At 43.7% G+C, this 17,030-nt stretch overlaps 1 protein-coding gene across 1 annotated transcript in view; it reads right to left on the bottom strand.

The window, feature by feature from the left end:
• LOC127370436 (ephrin-A5b) overlaps positions 1-17,030 on the bottom strand; it is a 76,114-nt gene that overhangs the window by 12,744 nt on the left and 46,340 nt on the right. The window contains exon 2 of the mRNA XM_051412475.1: positions 2,263-2,555. Coding sequence (XP_051268435.1) covers positions 2,263-2,555 — 293 coding nt within the window. The remainder of the gene's footprint in view (positions 1-2,262; positions 2,556-17,030) is intronic.

Below are 17,030 nucleotides of genomic sequence, written 5' to 3'. Positions count from 1 at the left end.
CCAACTACTGCCTCTGATTAGCTTCTACAGCGATAGCAGCTGAGGCTCATGGATACTGTAGTATTTAGAGCTATTCATCACACCAAACAGGTGAACCAACTATTTCTATGTGGAGGAACACAGAGATTACCATTCAAATGAGAATTTATTGGTATACATAATTCCAGCTCTTCTTTCCACCTATACCACTTTATACAATGTGAGGACAAATATCGGTGTTATGTGAAATACTGTCTATAAGGCCTTGGTATTTTATGTCTCTGTCTTTTGTTATTTCATCCCGTGCTCAGATCCTGTGTTCTCAGAGGGGGGAAAGTGTCTTTAGTGAACAAGGATCTGATGGATGAGTCATGAATCTGAGTCAGCCAGAGATAGTCCATATGGCCTGAAACTGCTCGAAGCCATATGGACTGTCTCTCTGCCTTTCTCTCTCTCTCTCTCTCTGGATGATCAATCATCATCAAAGACTACAAGAACATGGTCTTCACTCATTTTCACATCAACCAGAGCCAACTGAACAAATGAAGCAGAATTAGGCAATCTATGATTTTTCTTATCAACATCCAAGGAATTGCAACAACATCAACAATTCTCTGGCACGGCTAACAGTTAGACCACAATTTCCCCAAACAGTCACATTTATTCAACGGAGTCGGGTAGACTAGCCAATGGACACAGAAATCCAACAAAAACTTTTGGAGAAGGGTAATAAATCACAATACAAAACTTCAAGAAAAATAAAGATTTAGATTTGGTTCAACTTGCATGAGGACAATGCTAATGTTCCTCCCAGTGCATCACCCAAGATCAGTGAGACAAAGACCACATTGATGTGAGGAGAGTGTTAGGTCGAGTGACGGATAGTTTACTTAACCACTTAAAGGGACAGTTCACCCCAAAATCAAAAATCTGTATTTTGTAACGTTTGCTAGCTCACTGAGATTGCTAACGTTCAGCTATGGTTGGCCGCAGTAGTTTGGTAGAAAACTAAATAATTCCCCTGTGAAACTGCTTACAACATGGTCTGTGGATTATCATGGGTAACCGGGTCATGATATCTGGAAAATAGACATTGCTGTTGAGATTTTCAAATGTATTTTTTTGGCACTTTGAGTGCCACAGGCCGAGTGCCATCTGGTTCCATTATATTTGAGAAAAAGCAGACATCTCTACGGCCGATATCTCCAAAACTCAGCAACTCACACCAAAACAATCCAGATGGCACTTCTTGTAAGAGGAAACATTCTATTGTTGTCTAATGGTGCTGTGATCTTAATCTTCATTACAAACACACAGAACTTATTTTTTAGCTTCTAGTGGAGGTCGCAAAGTTTTCAAAGATACAAAATGTGTCGAGATGGAATTTAAGGGGAAATCAATGATGATGATGTTGAGTCAAACTGTGCATCTTTTTTTAATGAATCAGAGTTTTTAGGCAGCTTTCTGAAACACCTGCTCTGGGTCTATGGAGAAAAAAACTTTCCCCATACTTCCCCTACCCACTCACCAATCTCCTTGGATTGGATATCTTTATTATGTGCTTTGTTGCAATGCCAAGATTGTGTTTTCTTTTCACTGACTCTTACACTCCTTACTATTGGTTTCTGTTATGTGTGAAGTTTCTCTGACCGATGTCAGATAAATACCGAAAATCTACCATGGAGCACACTGTATCTCATTTAGCCCTTCTCTTCTGCCCCTGCAGGGCACTGACTTCACTTATGAAAACATGACTTCCCAGCTGCTTGTTTTCTTGTGTCTTCTCACGGGGAGGAGAAAGCTGAGCTCAGCCAGCCAGCAACAAAAGACACTTCAGACGAGACCTCAGTAGAGAACAGTAGAGAAGTTTTGCTCCCTCTGGCTTGTATTTTGGCTTGGCCCTCCTTCCAAGGACTTGCAAAACAAAACCCAAACATTGCTGCTGTCTTTTTGCAACATTCCAAGATGAAACTGATATCAATCTTCTGATGTGACTCAATGTTAATAAATGTAAATCTTTTTATTTCAGTGCTGACACAATACCTGGGTTTCAGTGCTGATACCACAATACTTTCTGGGTGCCTCACTTTGAGATATTTGACAATTACTTTCTTCAAAAAAATGTTTTCATTTAACTAAAGAAGCCAGAGTTGTCAGATGATAAATGTTGTTTAAACACAAGCAGCTGTAATAGAACTTTATGGCAAAATGTGCATTTAAATCAGTAACTATCTGATTTCTGTCTGTATACAAAGTACAAGAATTACTGCAAATAAGACTCACAGATATAGTAATACTCTCTGCCAGGGCGGAACTCGAAGCCCAAGGAGAAGGGAGTAAAGAGCTGGAACTTCTCGGAGAACTTCAGTGGTCCATTCGGCGACAGAGGCCTGTTGCACTCCCAGCGCTTGAAGCCCTTGGCGGTGTGGTCACAGGAGCTGTAGCCGTCGTAGTTCACCATGTAGAGGATGTAGCGCTCTGCCCTATCATCAGAGACTAGGCCCATGTAGTGCGGACAGTAGACGTCAAGGTAGTCGTTGATGCAGACATCGATGTGGTAATCACCCCGGTAAAACCTGGAGAAGAGAGTGAGACAATGGGGAAATGTGAATATACGAGTGACAAATCTTCATAGGAAAAAGTATAAGTTTTTTTTAAATTGTTCTTACAAGGTCAAACTTGAAAGCAGAAAGATTCAGTTCTTAAGAGAGTCTCAAGTAAGTCAAATATTGAGCATAGCGTTAGTTCAGGCAGGCCACGAAGTCAGGCTCAGCTCTCAATTCCAGCTATATCATATGATCACAGCTAGTCATAAACATACATCAGCTGATGGATCAGCTGATTCCTCTAAGCTTCCTATTGGAAACCATACTCAGTCAGCTGACAGCTCACCTGATTCCCTCAAGCATCCAATTGGCAAATATCATTCATGGCGCCTTATTTAATCTGCTTTAGCCTGCCTGCCTATCTCAGCTGCTTCCTCTACAAGCCTTTTTGCAAGCCACCTCCACCCCAGCTCCTCCTTTTATGTTGTTTCTAATTAATCAATGTCATTTTCTGATTGCCGTTGATGCTTGCTCCGTTCTGTACCCTGGGGGGTCTCTGCTGCCGCTCTCCTTGTCTTAAACTTTTCCATGTATGCACATGGAAGGGCAGGGAGGTGTGCTCTCCCTGCCTTAAGGTTTTCCACGTAGGCACGTGGAAGGACAAGGAGGTCCCAGAACAGAGCCATACCAAATGTAACATTCTGCTGTGGAATAAAAGATATTTTGACAAAAGTGGTCCTGACTGAATTGAAGCCATTACTTTGGTCACTTAAAGGTACCCTATGGAGTTTTTGCCAACTAGTAGCGCTGTAGAGAAATGTTTTTCATGTGTGGGTCCCCGTATTGTTTTGCACACAAGCATGCAGGTGTTGCAATGCACATTCTACTGATTGACAGGTGAGCAGGAGGGAAAAGGCAGGAAAGAAGAAGACCCCTAGCAAGGACAAACAGTGCAGGTTTCAAAATTATCCAAAAAACGTGTTGAGGGAAGAGAGGTATACACATTTGTTAGACTTCAAGGATACACCCAATGCAGAGTCCAAATTCCAAGTCTACACCTCTGAAAGGTACATTAATAAAAATCACGTTCTCATTCACACCAAAGAAACGTGAGTACTTATGCTTACATGGCTGAATTTAACTGTGTTGATAATCCACAGTGAGGGCAGTTTTTTGCATGTCAGCAATAATACTAACAAGATTAATCTATTATCAGTGAGGTGATGGTCCTGCATGTTTACATGCAAGGGTAATTCCCACAGGAGCGTCATGTGATTGTTGATCTTGACCTTTATTTACCAAATGAAAATGTGCTGAGCATGCACGCTCTCTCTGAAGCAGCCAGCTATGTTTTTTCTCCACATTTAACATTTAGATCCCCTAAAGCAGGGCACACTAGTAGCAGCTGTTTAAATGGGAACAGAGTAACTCATTGATTTGTTTGGGGAGTCTCTCGCCATCATGCTCCTTCATGATGCATTCTCCAAAGATTTATCCAACACCTGATGACAAGAGAAGATACTTTAGGTATCTTAGCGAGGCCACAGTGGAAGAAAAAAGTTACCATATGTGCTCTGAAACTGAGGCCGGACTGTGAAAGACACATCCAGGCTATGGCTCCTCTGGTGTTGTTTACAGAATCTCATCCCGTGTCTCTTGTGAGACTCACCCGAATCCCCCTGCAACACACCCGCCCCGGTGCAAACCCCTTACGACGCACGCTAGTCAGTCCTAAGCCATATATCAATGTTAGTGCTCAGCAGCTATGACTTATGCTGGTGCTGAAATTAAAGTCCCCTAGCGTTACAGGCCTAATCCCCTGGTTAGCATGTGCCTTTAGCAGCTTTAAGAGGATCCCTCTGTAGAATGAGATTTTCATTAGCCCAATATGACAGCTTGATGTAGGAGCCCCTTGTGGAATCTCCGAGTCTGGGAAAATGAGACCTGTTCTCAAGCCTCGCCTTGAAACAGCCCCAAGATTTTTCGCCTGGTGTTTGCTGTAAACCGAGTGGACAGGAGAAAGGGGGGAAAAAGTGCAACGGCGAGATATGCCAGGTATTCATTCCTGAGGAGAGTGATTGGAAACACATATTCCCATAGGCGCCGTATAAGGTTGCATTTCTGAGGCTTTTAGCAGAGACAGATTAGGCTTGGACAGCCGGCTGGTTGTGTCTCTATAGCTGCTAATGGCCCGCGGTTCAGTATCACTGACATACTGCGGATGTCTTCAATACTCCACCTCTGTTCATTGACACAGCGAGGGCCGTCGGGGGGAGACAGGCCAGAGACCGTGTTGGAGCATGCAGCAGGCTGATGATCCGATACGGGTGAACTCGTCAGAACACTGCGGGGGGGGGTTTAGCCTGACGTTTCACCGGGCCTCGCTGTCCATGGATCAGACATTACGCCTACTCTTGCTCCTCGCCAAGGGAACGGGAGCACCAGTCAGCTGATCTGAGGCCAGGTGAGACAGGGAGGGCGGGAGCTGAGACACAGCTGTTACCGCTGACACGTACATGTTGGGGCTTTGGGAGGCGTGAGTTAGCATAAAGGGATGTGTGTGCTCGCCGTGGCCTGCTGGGGGTATCAGGTTGTCGTTACACAGATTGTAAATGTGCTGCAGGATTAGTGGCCGTCCTACTGGGTTTGCAGGGGCAACAAATGAGCGGGTGTGTGTGTGTGTGTGTGTGTGTATGCATGATAGCGGGATGTGTGGGTGTCTTGTGGCATCAGCAGCCATATTCTAATCTTTTTCTCTCTCTAATTATAGTCTGGTCAGATGTGAAACCAAAGGCCTTGTTTTCTCTCCCCAGTTTTTTTCCCCTCCAGCACCAGCTGAGCGCTTTGGCTCCAGGCAGGCACAGCATGGCCTCCCTTAGCCTCAGTTCCAGAGCTGCTCGCTGATATTATGACTACCAGGGGTCAACCGGCTCCACAGTATCATGTCCTCAGCTGGAGGCCCTGTGGGATAGCATGCTTTGTCCTCCTGTGTCTTTACAAAGCCTTAAAAGTTTGCTTCAACCTCGCAAGTGTCAGCGGCTGTCAATCAAACCGGACCCAGGAGGAACAGCTAAGATTAGTCAGGATTAGAGAGTTTCTAACTCTTTGTGAGGGTTAGGTGGGAAAAAGTTTGTGAAAGTGATAAAGACCCTGTTCACTTCAGAGCTGGATTGTATTCAGATACCTGGTTGTGTCTGGAGTGGAGCGTTTACTCCTGGCATCAACAAGCACCTCAAAATCAGTCTCCAGTGGCCACTTCTGATTGGATTTCACTTGTCCACAGAAACCAATACATTCATGACTAATCAATGCTCAGTGCATTCTTTTACTTGGTTGATGTTTTGGGGATGAACAAATGAATTAAAGGGCTGCTGCACCTGTTGCGTTATGATTCTGCATTAAGATTCACAATATTCTTTTATGTGACTTTCTTACAAAACCAATTCATGCACACAATTCATTTGTGACTACTACCACAGCATTAGGACTGTGCTGTCGGTGTAGTTATCTTTATGACTACGTAAAGTACATTTCCTGACAGGACCAAACTTTTAAAGCTGCAATTTGCTGAAAGCTGCATTGGATTTTAGGTCATGCTGGAAAGGCAGTCTGACTATACTATACTATACTATACACACTATACAAAATACTGTGCCATGGGAGGGCACTGCGCCCCAATGCTCCCGCTTAGCAACAGCCTCGGAAACAACGTGCAGCCCTGTCTGCCTGCAAATGTAGCTTGGTTGATCAGCCTTTTTTTTTTGCTATCCTTTTTGATCACATCACCACAGATGGATCTGGATTGCAGTTCTGAACAGGGTCAAATGTGGCCAAGCATATGCAGCAAAGAGGCTGTGTACAACTAAAAGCTGAACTATGGACTGTAGGTGTTTATTACAGAAGACGATAAAATAAAATGCTGTGAGAGAAGGAAGAGAGCCAACAGATGATCCAGATGTTTGCCAGATGGAGGCTATAAGGAGGTTTTTGAGTGGCAGAGATGAAATATTGATAAGACGCAGAGCCATAAAGACACAGCCTGACTCAAGATGTGCTCCAATAGATGACATTTCATCTCTCAATGTCTTTTGGTTTCTTCTTTGGAGGAGGCTGGCCAGAGACTTTCTCCTGCTGATCTTCACTCTGATCTATACCGTCTTTACCCTGAGACTCCGAGAACATCCGTCACCACCCCCCCACGGGCTGGACTAGTGTGACAAAAAAAATCATTCATTCACCGAGCTATAAACCTTCAGCAGTACTCGCAAAGTTCAGCATGAGGGTTTCCTTCGTTTTCATTACCAGCAAGATTTATTCATCTGTTTTTCTAAATGGCTTTGTTGTTATAGGCTATTTAGTGAGTCATTAAGCCTTCACAGGGCTGATCGAGGCAATTTCAACAGTTGTGTTTTCCTTTTTGCCGTTGTTCTGAGCAGCAGGGTGCGGTGAAGGCTGATTGAGGGTTGGGAGGTTTTGATAGCAGGAGGCATAAGAAGAATCAGAACCTTGGCAAAAAACAAAAAAACAAGAACAAAACTAACCCCAGCACGGTTCAGCAGTTCAGTGTCAGTTATAAATGTGTCATAATGAGCCATTAAGAAAATAAAAGCACCTAAATCCTAATTCCGTTTGTCTTGGGGATTAATGATCCCTGATTGGCTGAGTTACTCACGGCCAGTTGGAGGGGCTTATCAATGAATCAGTAACTGGAGCTCTTGACAAAGCACGCATCTACAGATAATCCCTCTTTTCAGTGAGCTCCCCTGCTTGTTTGCTTTCTTTATCCCCTTCTGTTGTGTTATTGTCACTCTGTGGCCTGGCACAGGTAAGGTATGGCGGAGCCAGTATGGAGAGAAACAGACAAAGGGAAAGAAGGGAGCCAATGGGAAGAGAAGGGAAGAGAGAGTGGGAGTGAGTAGAAGAAAAAATGACAGGAAACAGGAGAGGAAGAGAAGAATGTAAAAGAGAAGAGGGTGTAAAAGTGAAAGGCAGTGAGGGAAGTAGGGGGAAGTCCCTCCTTAGAGTTCCCAAAGATATCCTACAATTCAGGTTATCAACAAGTGCTTACTAACAACTAAATAAACTACAATATTTGAATGAGAACTTTTTCTCTATTTGCTCTTTCCAGGCAACTTCCAGGGAAAGTATTATAAAATTGCATAGCCATACATACAGTGTTATGGTTGTATTTCCTAACTTGAAGGTCTAAATGCTTTTTAAAAAGTCCTCTAGATGAAGAAAATGTCATCCTGGTATATAAATAATGAATTCTTTATGTGTTCCTTTTTTATTATTTGTTGGCATGAACGAAAAATATTAAAAAAGAAATCCTTCACATTCACCTACTACTAGTATACTCTTTTCTGCTTGACCTACATGAGATACTTGATGAAGTGAAGTTGCTTCACATTTAGGTGTGTGCAGACATTTTTTCCAATATGTTGTTGGTATTTAAATAGTCAATTTATATATTTCCAAAAAAGAAAAGTGGAATTATCCAAAAATATTTAGCTAAGTTTGAAACTGTATTTTGTCTGGAAATCTGGTGGTATTAACAAACAGTGGGAGGATTTACATTCTGCAGAGGATGTGACCTCGGTTCATGTTCTTTCTAGGAGCCAAAGACTGGAGAGAGAATGAGAATTACAAGGGACAAGAGAGAAGAGGGATAAATAGAGGATAATAGAAGCAATTAGGAGGGAGAAAAGAGAGAAGACAACAGAGTAAACAGGAGAGTAGAGTAAAAGAGTGAGGGGGGAGGAGCAGAGAGAGGGAGAAGAGAATAATGGAGGAAGTTAGCTGAGAAGAGAAGCCAAATGATGAAAACAGAAGTTATGAGAAAGAGTGCAGGACACAGGATAGTAGAAGAGGGTACAGAAAAAGGAGAATAGAGAGGGATGTAGACGAGCAAGTAAAATAATGGGGAAGAGGAGGAGAAGAGGAGTGAAGAGAAGGGAGTAAAAGGGAGAAGAAAGGAAGAAAGTAGGTGTCAAGATGGTAAAAGTAGGTAGAAAAGGAAGAGAGGGGAAAGGAAGGAAAATGGAGGAGGGACAATATTGGAGGAAGAGACCAACGCAAAGAAGAAAAGGACAACAACAAGAGGAGGAAGGGAGAAAAGAGAGAGGAAAGAAAAGAGGAGAAGTGGGAAGAGGAGCAAAAAGAAAGATGGAAGGAGAAGAACATAGAGGGAAGAAGAAAGAAGAAGGGAGGAGGAGGAGGAGGAGGAGAGGATAGTCCTCCTGTTTTTTTCCCCATGAACACAGTTGGGTCAGACAGGGGGCAGCTTCCCAGGGTTAGTCCACAAAGGGGAGATGCTTTCAGCCCACAGGAACACATGAAGCTCCTGTCTTAACACACACACACACACACACACACACACACACACACACACACACACACACACACACACACACACTCGCAGAGATAACGTCTGCACTGAAAGACACAAACCACAGACCTCACACTGATTCTATATCAAGTCCCTCAATTTCCTCCTCCACAAACCGATGTGTGCACTAACTGTCTTCTTAAACAACACATCATGGAAACACGTACTTCCTGGTTACAGCCTCTAGGGGGAACTGTTTATGGGGCCAAAAAGGGGTAATCAGGTCATGTGATGTGATGTCACCAGATGGGGTCTGTCCATCCTGTTGCCCTCAGGGTTGGGAGGTCTCGATCCCCCTCCTTCCACCTGTCCCATCATTCATAGCGTTTTCGCCGCTGGGACGTTAAAGCCATTATTACTTAGTTGTCTAATTATATACACACATCTGTCCGTGGACACACACACACACACACACACACACACACAGAATGTATTTAAACACATAATGTGTCTGCCAGGGGGCTCAGTCCGACTGGGCGTTGACAGCGGAGAGATGGGAAAAATGGAGCCTGTAAAGTATAGACAGTTCTCTGTTTCATTTTTTTTCCTGCTGGGAACACAACCAGAGGAGGTGAATAATTGGCCTCAGATTGAAAACACATTGCTGCTTGTGGGAAGGCACCTTGGATAGTTAAAAAATAAAACAGAGGCCGGAGAGAGAGAGTGGAAGCAGACAGGAAGAATGAGACGCGGGACGGTCTGTTTATGGATCCTGGTGGTCCTGACTGTGCCAATCGCTAACTTGCCCTTCAACGCAGCTGCAGCCACTGTGTGTGCCAGGCTAAGTGAGTGCGCACAGACAGAGAATGTCTTATGTAAAGCTGTATATTCTGATGTCTGTCTGTTTGCAAATGAGGCCCTGTTGTGTGGCAGTACGTGCTGTGCAAAAAATAAACAGATGCTGAACCCAAAACGATATTTTTTTCAATACCTTTACTTACTTACTACTTTACTAACTAAAAAAAACGTTTTTTTCTTTTTTTCAAGGTAAGGTCCCCAACTTCCAAATAATAAAGTTTACTGAAGAGAACAATGTAAGTACATTTTAGCAAACTAGAAAAGAAAAAAGAAAAGCATTTAAAGGGCTACTCAAACAATTAGGTTTTGTACTTCCATAAAGTTAGGGGACTCAAAAGAAGCATATTAAAAAGAGAACGGACAAAATTTAAGCAGCAGAGGCTCAGATATCCTGACTTTTTAGTCCTTAGGATAGCTTAACCTATAAAAGCACTGGATCCTACATTTCCCATAATGCAACCAAATAATGTCTCTGCAAGTGCACATTTCAAACTCAACGCTCCCAGTGAGAAGATTCTTTCTAGAAAGTTTGCAAGACGAGTCCAAGATGACCCTGATGACCTCACTACGACATCATTGGGGTTATTCTCCCAGACTTGGGGCAGCTCCTCCACAGCCACTGACGACCACATACAACTGTTTTCACAGGTTGAGAATCACTAACAAGTGAACTGATCCCCATGTGTAAAATCAGTGGAGTGTATGTCATTCATTTCTTATTTAAAAACTTTATTATTCACCATACCGTATTAAATATATCTTTTTCCTATCCCGATCTTTCACTTTAAATGACATCAAAGCTCAGACTAACAACAGTGGATGGAAAAACGGACTTACTTTACGACTATAAAATAACTGAGATGTGATTCACACTGGTTTAATATTATCAGCTGAGAACAGTGTATTTTTCCACAAAAACATAGCAAACAGACTTGATTTGAGTGACCTGACCCTTTAAGATGAATATTTCTGACTGAGCGAGACAAGAGGTTCTCCTTCTGTCTTACATGGATGAGGCAGGTTAATTACTGACAACGCTATTCTGGTGTCAAGGAGGTCAAAGCAGCAACAGCAGCATAGGGTTAATGTCAGTCAGCACGCACACACACACACACACACACACACACACACACACACACACACACACACACACACACACACACAAACACAGCAGGGCTCCGTCATTCAGTCAGTGTAAAACCCCAAGGGGCCGACAGAGCGACTCATAAACCCCCTCTGTGCCAAAGATGGTTGTGCAGGTTGCCATGACGGCAGTTTATGGCGACACCACATAATCTGCGCTTTTGACAAACACACAGTGTTCATACCCGCAGGTGTACACATGCAGGCGCGCATATATGTCGGGCCCAGACGCAGGGACACACACGTACCTCCTGTACCACCCCTAATGCCACATAACTCCAGGAGGCCCAGAGCGGGTCCTGTTAAAATAACCCCACTAAAATATGTCCCATTAACACCTGCTAGACATGTGTGCTGAGGAACAATCTGCATGACGCTACAGATCACTGAATACACACATATAGTGAATCAATGATTATTTAATTTAACCTAATGTGGGCGCTCCTGCAGAGCACAGCGTGCATCCTCTGAGAGCGGCCGTACATCCCAGGATGCCTCCCGTCAGGCGAGTGGCTCACCGTGCTCGGCTGATATCGATCTGACACCTTAGACTCTGAGCTGAGGTCAGGGGTTAGTGACAGCCCATTATTCAGCCTGAGAGCCAGTGTTTGGTCAGTGTCTGAGCCCAGGTGACAGAGTGACCTCGCTGTCGTCCATCTTAGGAGCTGCTGAGGGATGGAAGGTGAAGTTTAAAAAGACTCTTAAAAAAAAGTCAATTCCCCATGAAGTGCTTCATGCTTCATTCACTTCAGTGTTTTATTCCTGTAAACTGGGATCCTTCTCTCTGTCTCTCTGTCTGTCTCTGTCCTGCTTGGTGGGCGTGTCATCCTCTTAATGCTTACCTATGGTAGGTTCATCGCTATTGTTTATTATAATTTTCTTTCATTATTATTACTTAAAACGGCCCAGATTACAAAATAAGTAGGTTGGTTTAAATTGTACTTTCCTGTAGGAATGGGCGATACGGATAAAAAGTCCAATCACATGTTCTTCCAACTGATTTAATCTTTTTATTGATAACATTTTTTTTAAATGACAATTTTGGCTACAGTTGCTTCCATATGTTGCTGCTTTTAGGTCATAATTTTCCTTGCCACTGATTGTGTTCACTTGGCTGTACTGCTGCACTCACGTTAAATGAGCACAACTGCATGTCGCTCTGAGTGACATTTAAAAGTAAAGGCTGTGTATACGCCAACACGGTGTATGTGGTTCTGTTTATGCTACACTGTCTACAGGGAGACATGTTCACACATGTGCAGTCGGCACACACGGTCCGCGTAGACCCCCGTGGAGGGTGGCTGATGATGGGTGAACGCAGAGAGTATAATTTGAGCGTGAGCCACTAACTGTAAAAGAAGAAAAGTGGGAAAATTGTCATAAAAATCGAATATGCAGTCACTCTGAATACTTCCAAGCAGCTGTTTTTTTTATTGTTATAGTGTTAAAAGTTATTTGTTTCTAAAATTAACATTCATTTTTTGTTTATTTTATGCAAGTGTGGTGTATGCTCTAGAGCAAACACACACACACACACACTGGAATTAACTTGTACTTATTTATATGTAGATGTGGGCTACATACAGAATGTGTAAGTACATATAAAAATAAAACTTAAAAAAAGATAAAAAAGAAAAGAATACAAGAAGGAATATGTTCACACACAAGCAAGACAACCCTCCCCCCATCCACACACACACACACACACACACACAGATGCGAGCTAACCTAAGCTGCAGTGAATTCTACAGGAAGGCCCCACCTGAAGCGTGCTTGACTAACATGGCCCCGATCCCCTCTCTGCGAGGCCGAGACTCCGGCCTCTGACCTCCCTCCCCAGGGGCGATCCAAGCCCCCTGCACTGCCCTATCACTTTACTGCACCCCAGGGAGCCGCGGCCCCACCCGCCCCGGGCCCAACACACTCTGAACCCACAACCAATGTGGGGGAGGGGAGAGTGGCGGTGAGGAGAGGAACCCACAGCGTCTGGACTCAATCACCCGCCCATGACAAGCCTGCAAAGCTCTCACACACACCACCACTGCATGCACGCATACGCACACACACCGACACCAGCACTTATCCACCAGTGAGGTCTCACACACATCAAAGTGCGGTGGGGCTGACTTGGTTGAGTAATAGGCGTTCTGTGGGGAGATGGTGAAATGCTAAAAACTCGGGCTTGGAAAATTTGTTGTGTTCATGGTTCTGAGAAGAGAGGGGGAGAGAGAAAGGGTGAGAGAGGATTATATGCAGGGTCTGGAAAGGGGGGGGGGCAGAGTGAAAGATTGACTAGTGAAAGAAATGTGAAAGAAGAAGCCAAAATGATGTGAGAAAATGTGCGGGATGTGAAAGAGGGGAGTGGGAAAGAGCACATCCTTGATTTAAAACTCCCATAGGCCCTGTATAAGAGCTAGGAGGTCTGTGTGTTTGTCTTTGTGTGCGCTTGGCTCTGAGAGTTTATTTGTAAGGCCCGATATCACATACTCCTATAAAAAAAATGAAGGAATAAAAGAAATAAAACCTTGGTCTTGGCTCAAAAATGTGTAACTCTGGAAAATATGCTTTTCTATGTCTTTCAATAGACAAATACAAGTTGCACATCAGTGGGTTGACAACAGGGGGCTCACTCAGGTCTCTCCAGGAGCCACTATGACGTACAAGGCGAGGGTCAAGTCGCTGCTTGTAATATATAAAGTTAGTAAGTGGAGAAGCTGACATACAAGCTGTCCTTGAAATTCAACATTTCGTAAAACACTAACAAACCTCTCTCTTACTGTCCCTTTGCCGTGAGATGTAGTTAAACAACCTGTCACGTTTCTGTTCTTTTACCTCTATAATTTGTCTTATGATTACAGTGATTACTGTGACTCGTGCGACATGGTGGTCCCTCGACATTCTCCTGGTGAAAAGCAATTCAACTTTTCAGGAGATGTTGCGTGGACCTCTTTTAAAATCTCCAACTGAGTGGCAGAAGATCAGAGAAAACCCAGTTGTATTCCTCTCTACCCCCCTCTTATAACACTTAACACCTTTAGCACACCTTGCACTGTGTTAAAAAAAAGGCGAGCAGTTACGTGTACGTGGGCTAGTTCCTGCAGGTACAGGTGAGAGGGTGACCCCCACTGTGTCAACACATTGGTCACCTTGCTGCGTTTGACACAGTGCTTTTATTGTGAAAACTTGGCAAAGCGACTGAACGGACGAGTTGACTGAACTTAAGTTGAGTAATTAGTTCAAAGTCATTTAATGAGTTGTGAAAATGAAAATCAGCTCAGTTGAGTTCACTAAACTTGAGGAAATAAGTTTGATCATTTTCTGCTAAAGTTGAGATGTTGAGTTCAACGACTGTTCAGTCAGATTCACCATAGTTAAAGTTTGTTTTGGTTTCCAGGCAGAGTACAATAAAGAGAGAGTTTTAACTCTCAAACAATGCGTGGTGGGAAGTCAGTTAATATGCTGCTTAATTTGATGAGTTAACTCTCAGCAGTGCGTTCACTCATCATTACAAGTCAGGTGAACTGGTGTTATAAATGGCTCTGAAAATGCACGTACAAAATTTAATTAGTTTGAAATGAACAAAAGTTGTGTTTTTACATCAGGTTGATGATACAGATTAAATACAGAACTTATGTATTTATGTAGTTGCATTAAACTGATGATACATTTCTGTCTGCTGTTTAACAAAGTAGAGGATTATAATAAGTGAGACACTCATGTAAAACTAAAACTAATGTTACAAATCTAATAAAAAGTCTGAAGTATCCATTGAAAGGGCTGCAGTTGGAGGACCACTTAAGAGGCCCAGCTCTGTTCCCTTTACATCCCACAGCACGTCCAGAAAAAACAGCACATGTAACATCATGTAAGGGCTAAACATAGAAGCGGCCTGCGAGTGCCCCGCATGCCAGCGCCAAGCCGTACCACCTGGTCCACTCAATCTGCCCCTGCAGGGCCCCATCACACCCCTCGCCCCTTCCCCTTGACACAGAATGTCTGTCAAAGTCTCGTCCATCAGCCTACAATCCGAGGACTATCTCAGATCTGCGCATGCCGCCTTAAGAGAGTCCCGGCTCGGATTCACACGCGCCGCCTTTAGAAGCCCAGGGCTCAGATTCACGCGCTCCACCTTAAGAGGCTGTATTTCATATTCACACCCACTGTAGCATTCCTGTGTCAGCGCCAGTGGAGGCCATGTTCCTCATTCACATATTCAGCGCGGTGCAAGGCGCTCTGTCAGTGAGGTAATGGCCTGTCTTTTGGGACCTCCAGTGGGCAAATTTCAATGCATATAAAACGGTTCCCCACTGATACGGAGCATAAATGGACCTGAGAGGTGCTCCAAAATCTCAAGCACATGTGAATTTATACAGTAACTACAGACACACACGCACACACGGAGGCAGCAGGAGCTAAAAAGTTTAAAAAGGGTGGACCCCGAATGTAATCCTTCCTCCATATCACATATTGTCCGATTCAAACACACTCCTTCAACAAACTAATGACTTCAGCCAGTTCATTTTATTAGATGTGAATCCAGTATTAAATCTAGTTATCAAATCTGAATCCTAATGTAATCTAGAAGGATTTTTCAAATATTCAAGGTTAAAAAAATGCATTAATAGTTACGTATTTACTTACTAAAATGTAATTCAACAGACCAAAACTTACATATGATACATTTACTAAATTATTGACAAAAAAAGAGGAGATAAACAATTTGTAGGACCTTAAAGGCCCATTTTTTTCCAATCCCTTCCGTCAATAGTATTCGAGGACTATTTCTTTAGAAGAAAGTAGTTCCAGTCAAATCTGTTTGCAGTGCGCTCGCTGGATTATCCATAATAATGAAGAGTGATGTTGATCCTTTTGCACATTTCAGATTTTCAGATGAAATGTTTTGTGGACCACAAAAGAAAGACACCTCAGAGACAGCTATCTAAAAACCTGGAGAAATACAACCAAAAAACGATCTGTATGACTCCATACCACTAGAAGTAAGTACCCAAAGACTATGTGCAACAGTCAAACCTTAGCCTAACGAATATGGCTAACTTTGTGAGCCTAAAGCAGGGCGTTGCCAACAGAAAACCCTCCCTGGATAAATAACAGTTAAGAAAAAATACACACATACAAATCCATCCGCCCACATGTTCATGCACTTTGCAGACACAGCTCATATTATTCTGAGCAAAAGGCCACTGAGAGCAGCAGAAATCTGGCCCGGGACAAAGCGAACTGGTCCGACAATGTGGACTGGCCAAAAAAAATATCACCAGCTGCTATCCAACAGCTGATCAGCATTAAACCAAACCGAGCCCACTCACATACAGAAACACGCCTTTCAAATGTTTGAATAAACTCACATCTAGGAAACATCACTGCAACGTCCTTCTCATATGTTTTGCAACACCTGACGCATATCCAGTCTCTATACGCCGCTCTCTGAACTTCACAACTGACCCCAGATCAGCTATCGGCACGTTCCTCGCCGAGAAGAGCGTCACCGTCGGCTGAATCCAGGCCAGTTGTGAAATCGCTAGATAGGAACCACATGTCAGCAGCTGCATGTCAGTTTGAGGAAGGATTTACTGCTTCTATGCGATGATGGAGAGGCCCATAAAGGAGAGATAGAGCCGCTGTTGATAGATCACCTCACCGCGGGCCGGTTTCCGTCTCTCTGAGAACACAAGCAGGCGGCTTCTTAACCTCCACACCTCGCCGAAGGGAAGGAGACACAAGACAGATGTGTATCTATTTTCAAACAATGTCGGAAACGTCCCTTTTCTTTCCTTTCACCGTCTGCCACAGTGTGTGTTTTTACATGTACAGTATGAGCCTGGGTTAAATTAAGCATCTCGCGCCAACCGAAACCTCCCCTCTGCCCGTCATTATTGCTGTGTTTTAGGGAGCAGACTGCAGTGATTAGCCCCAGCCGTTGAACCGTGGGCCACCTCATTTAACACACCATTTGATGTAATTGTTATTGGAGTGGAGATACTAGCCTGCTGTTCACACTGCAACACGCAACAAGACTTCTCTCCGTCTCACCCTGACAGTTGCTGGCGATGCTGTCGCCGCCTGTCCTTGTTTGTGAGTCGGAAGATAAAAGAGAAATCAAGATCTGGCAAAGGCGACAGAGCTTTAACAGCGTATGAAATGTGTGAATGTGGGCC

This window comes from Dicentrarchus labrax, unplaced genomic scaffold, assembly GCF_905237075.1.
Source record: "Dicentrarchus labrax unplaced genomic scaffold, dlabrax2021, whole genome shotgun sequence".
In the NCBI taxonomy this organism is placed as follows: domain Eukaryota; kingdom Metazoa; phylum Chordata; class Actinopteri; family Moronidae; genus Dicentrarchus; species Dicentrarchus labrax.
This window is presented reverse-complemented; position numbering and strand designations above follow the sequence as displayed.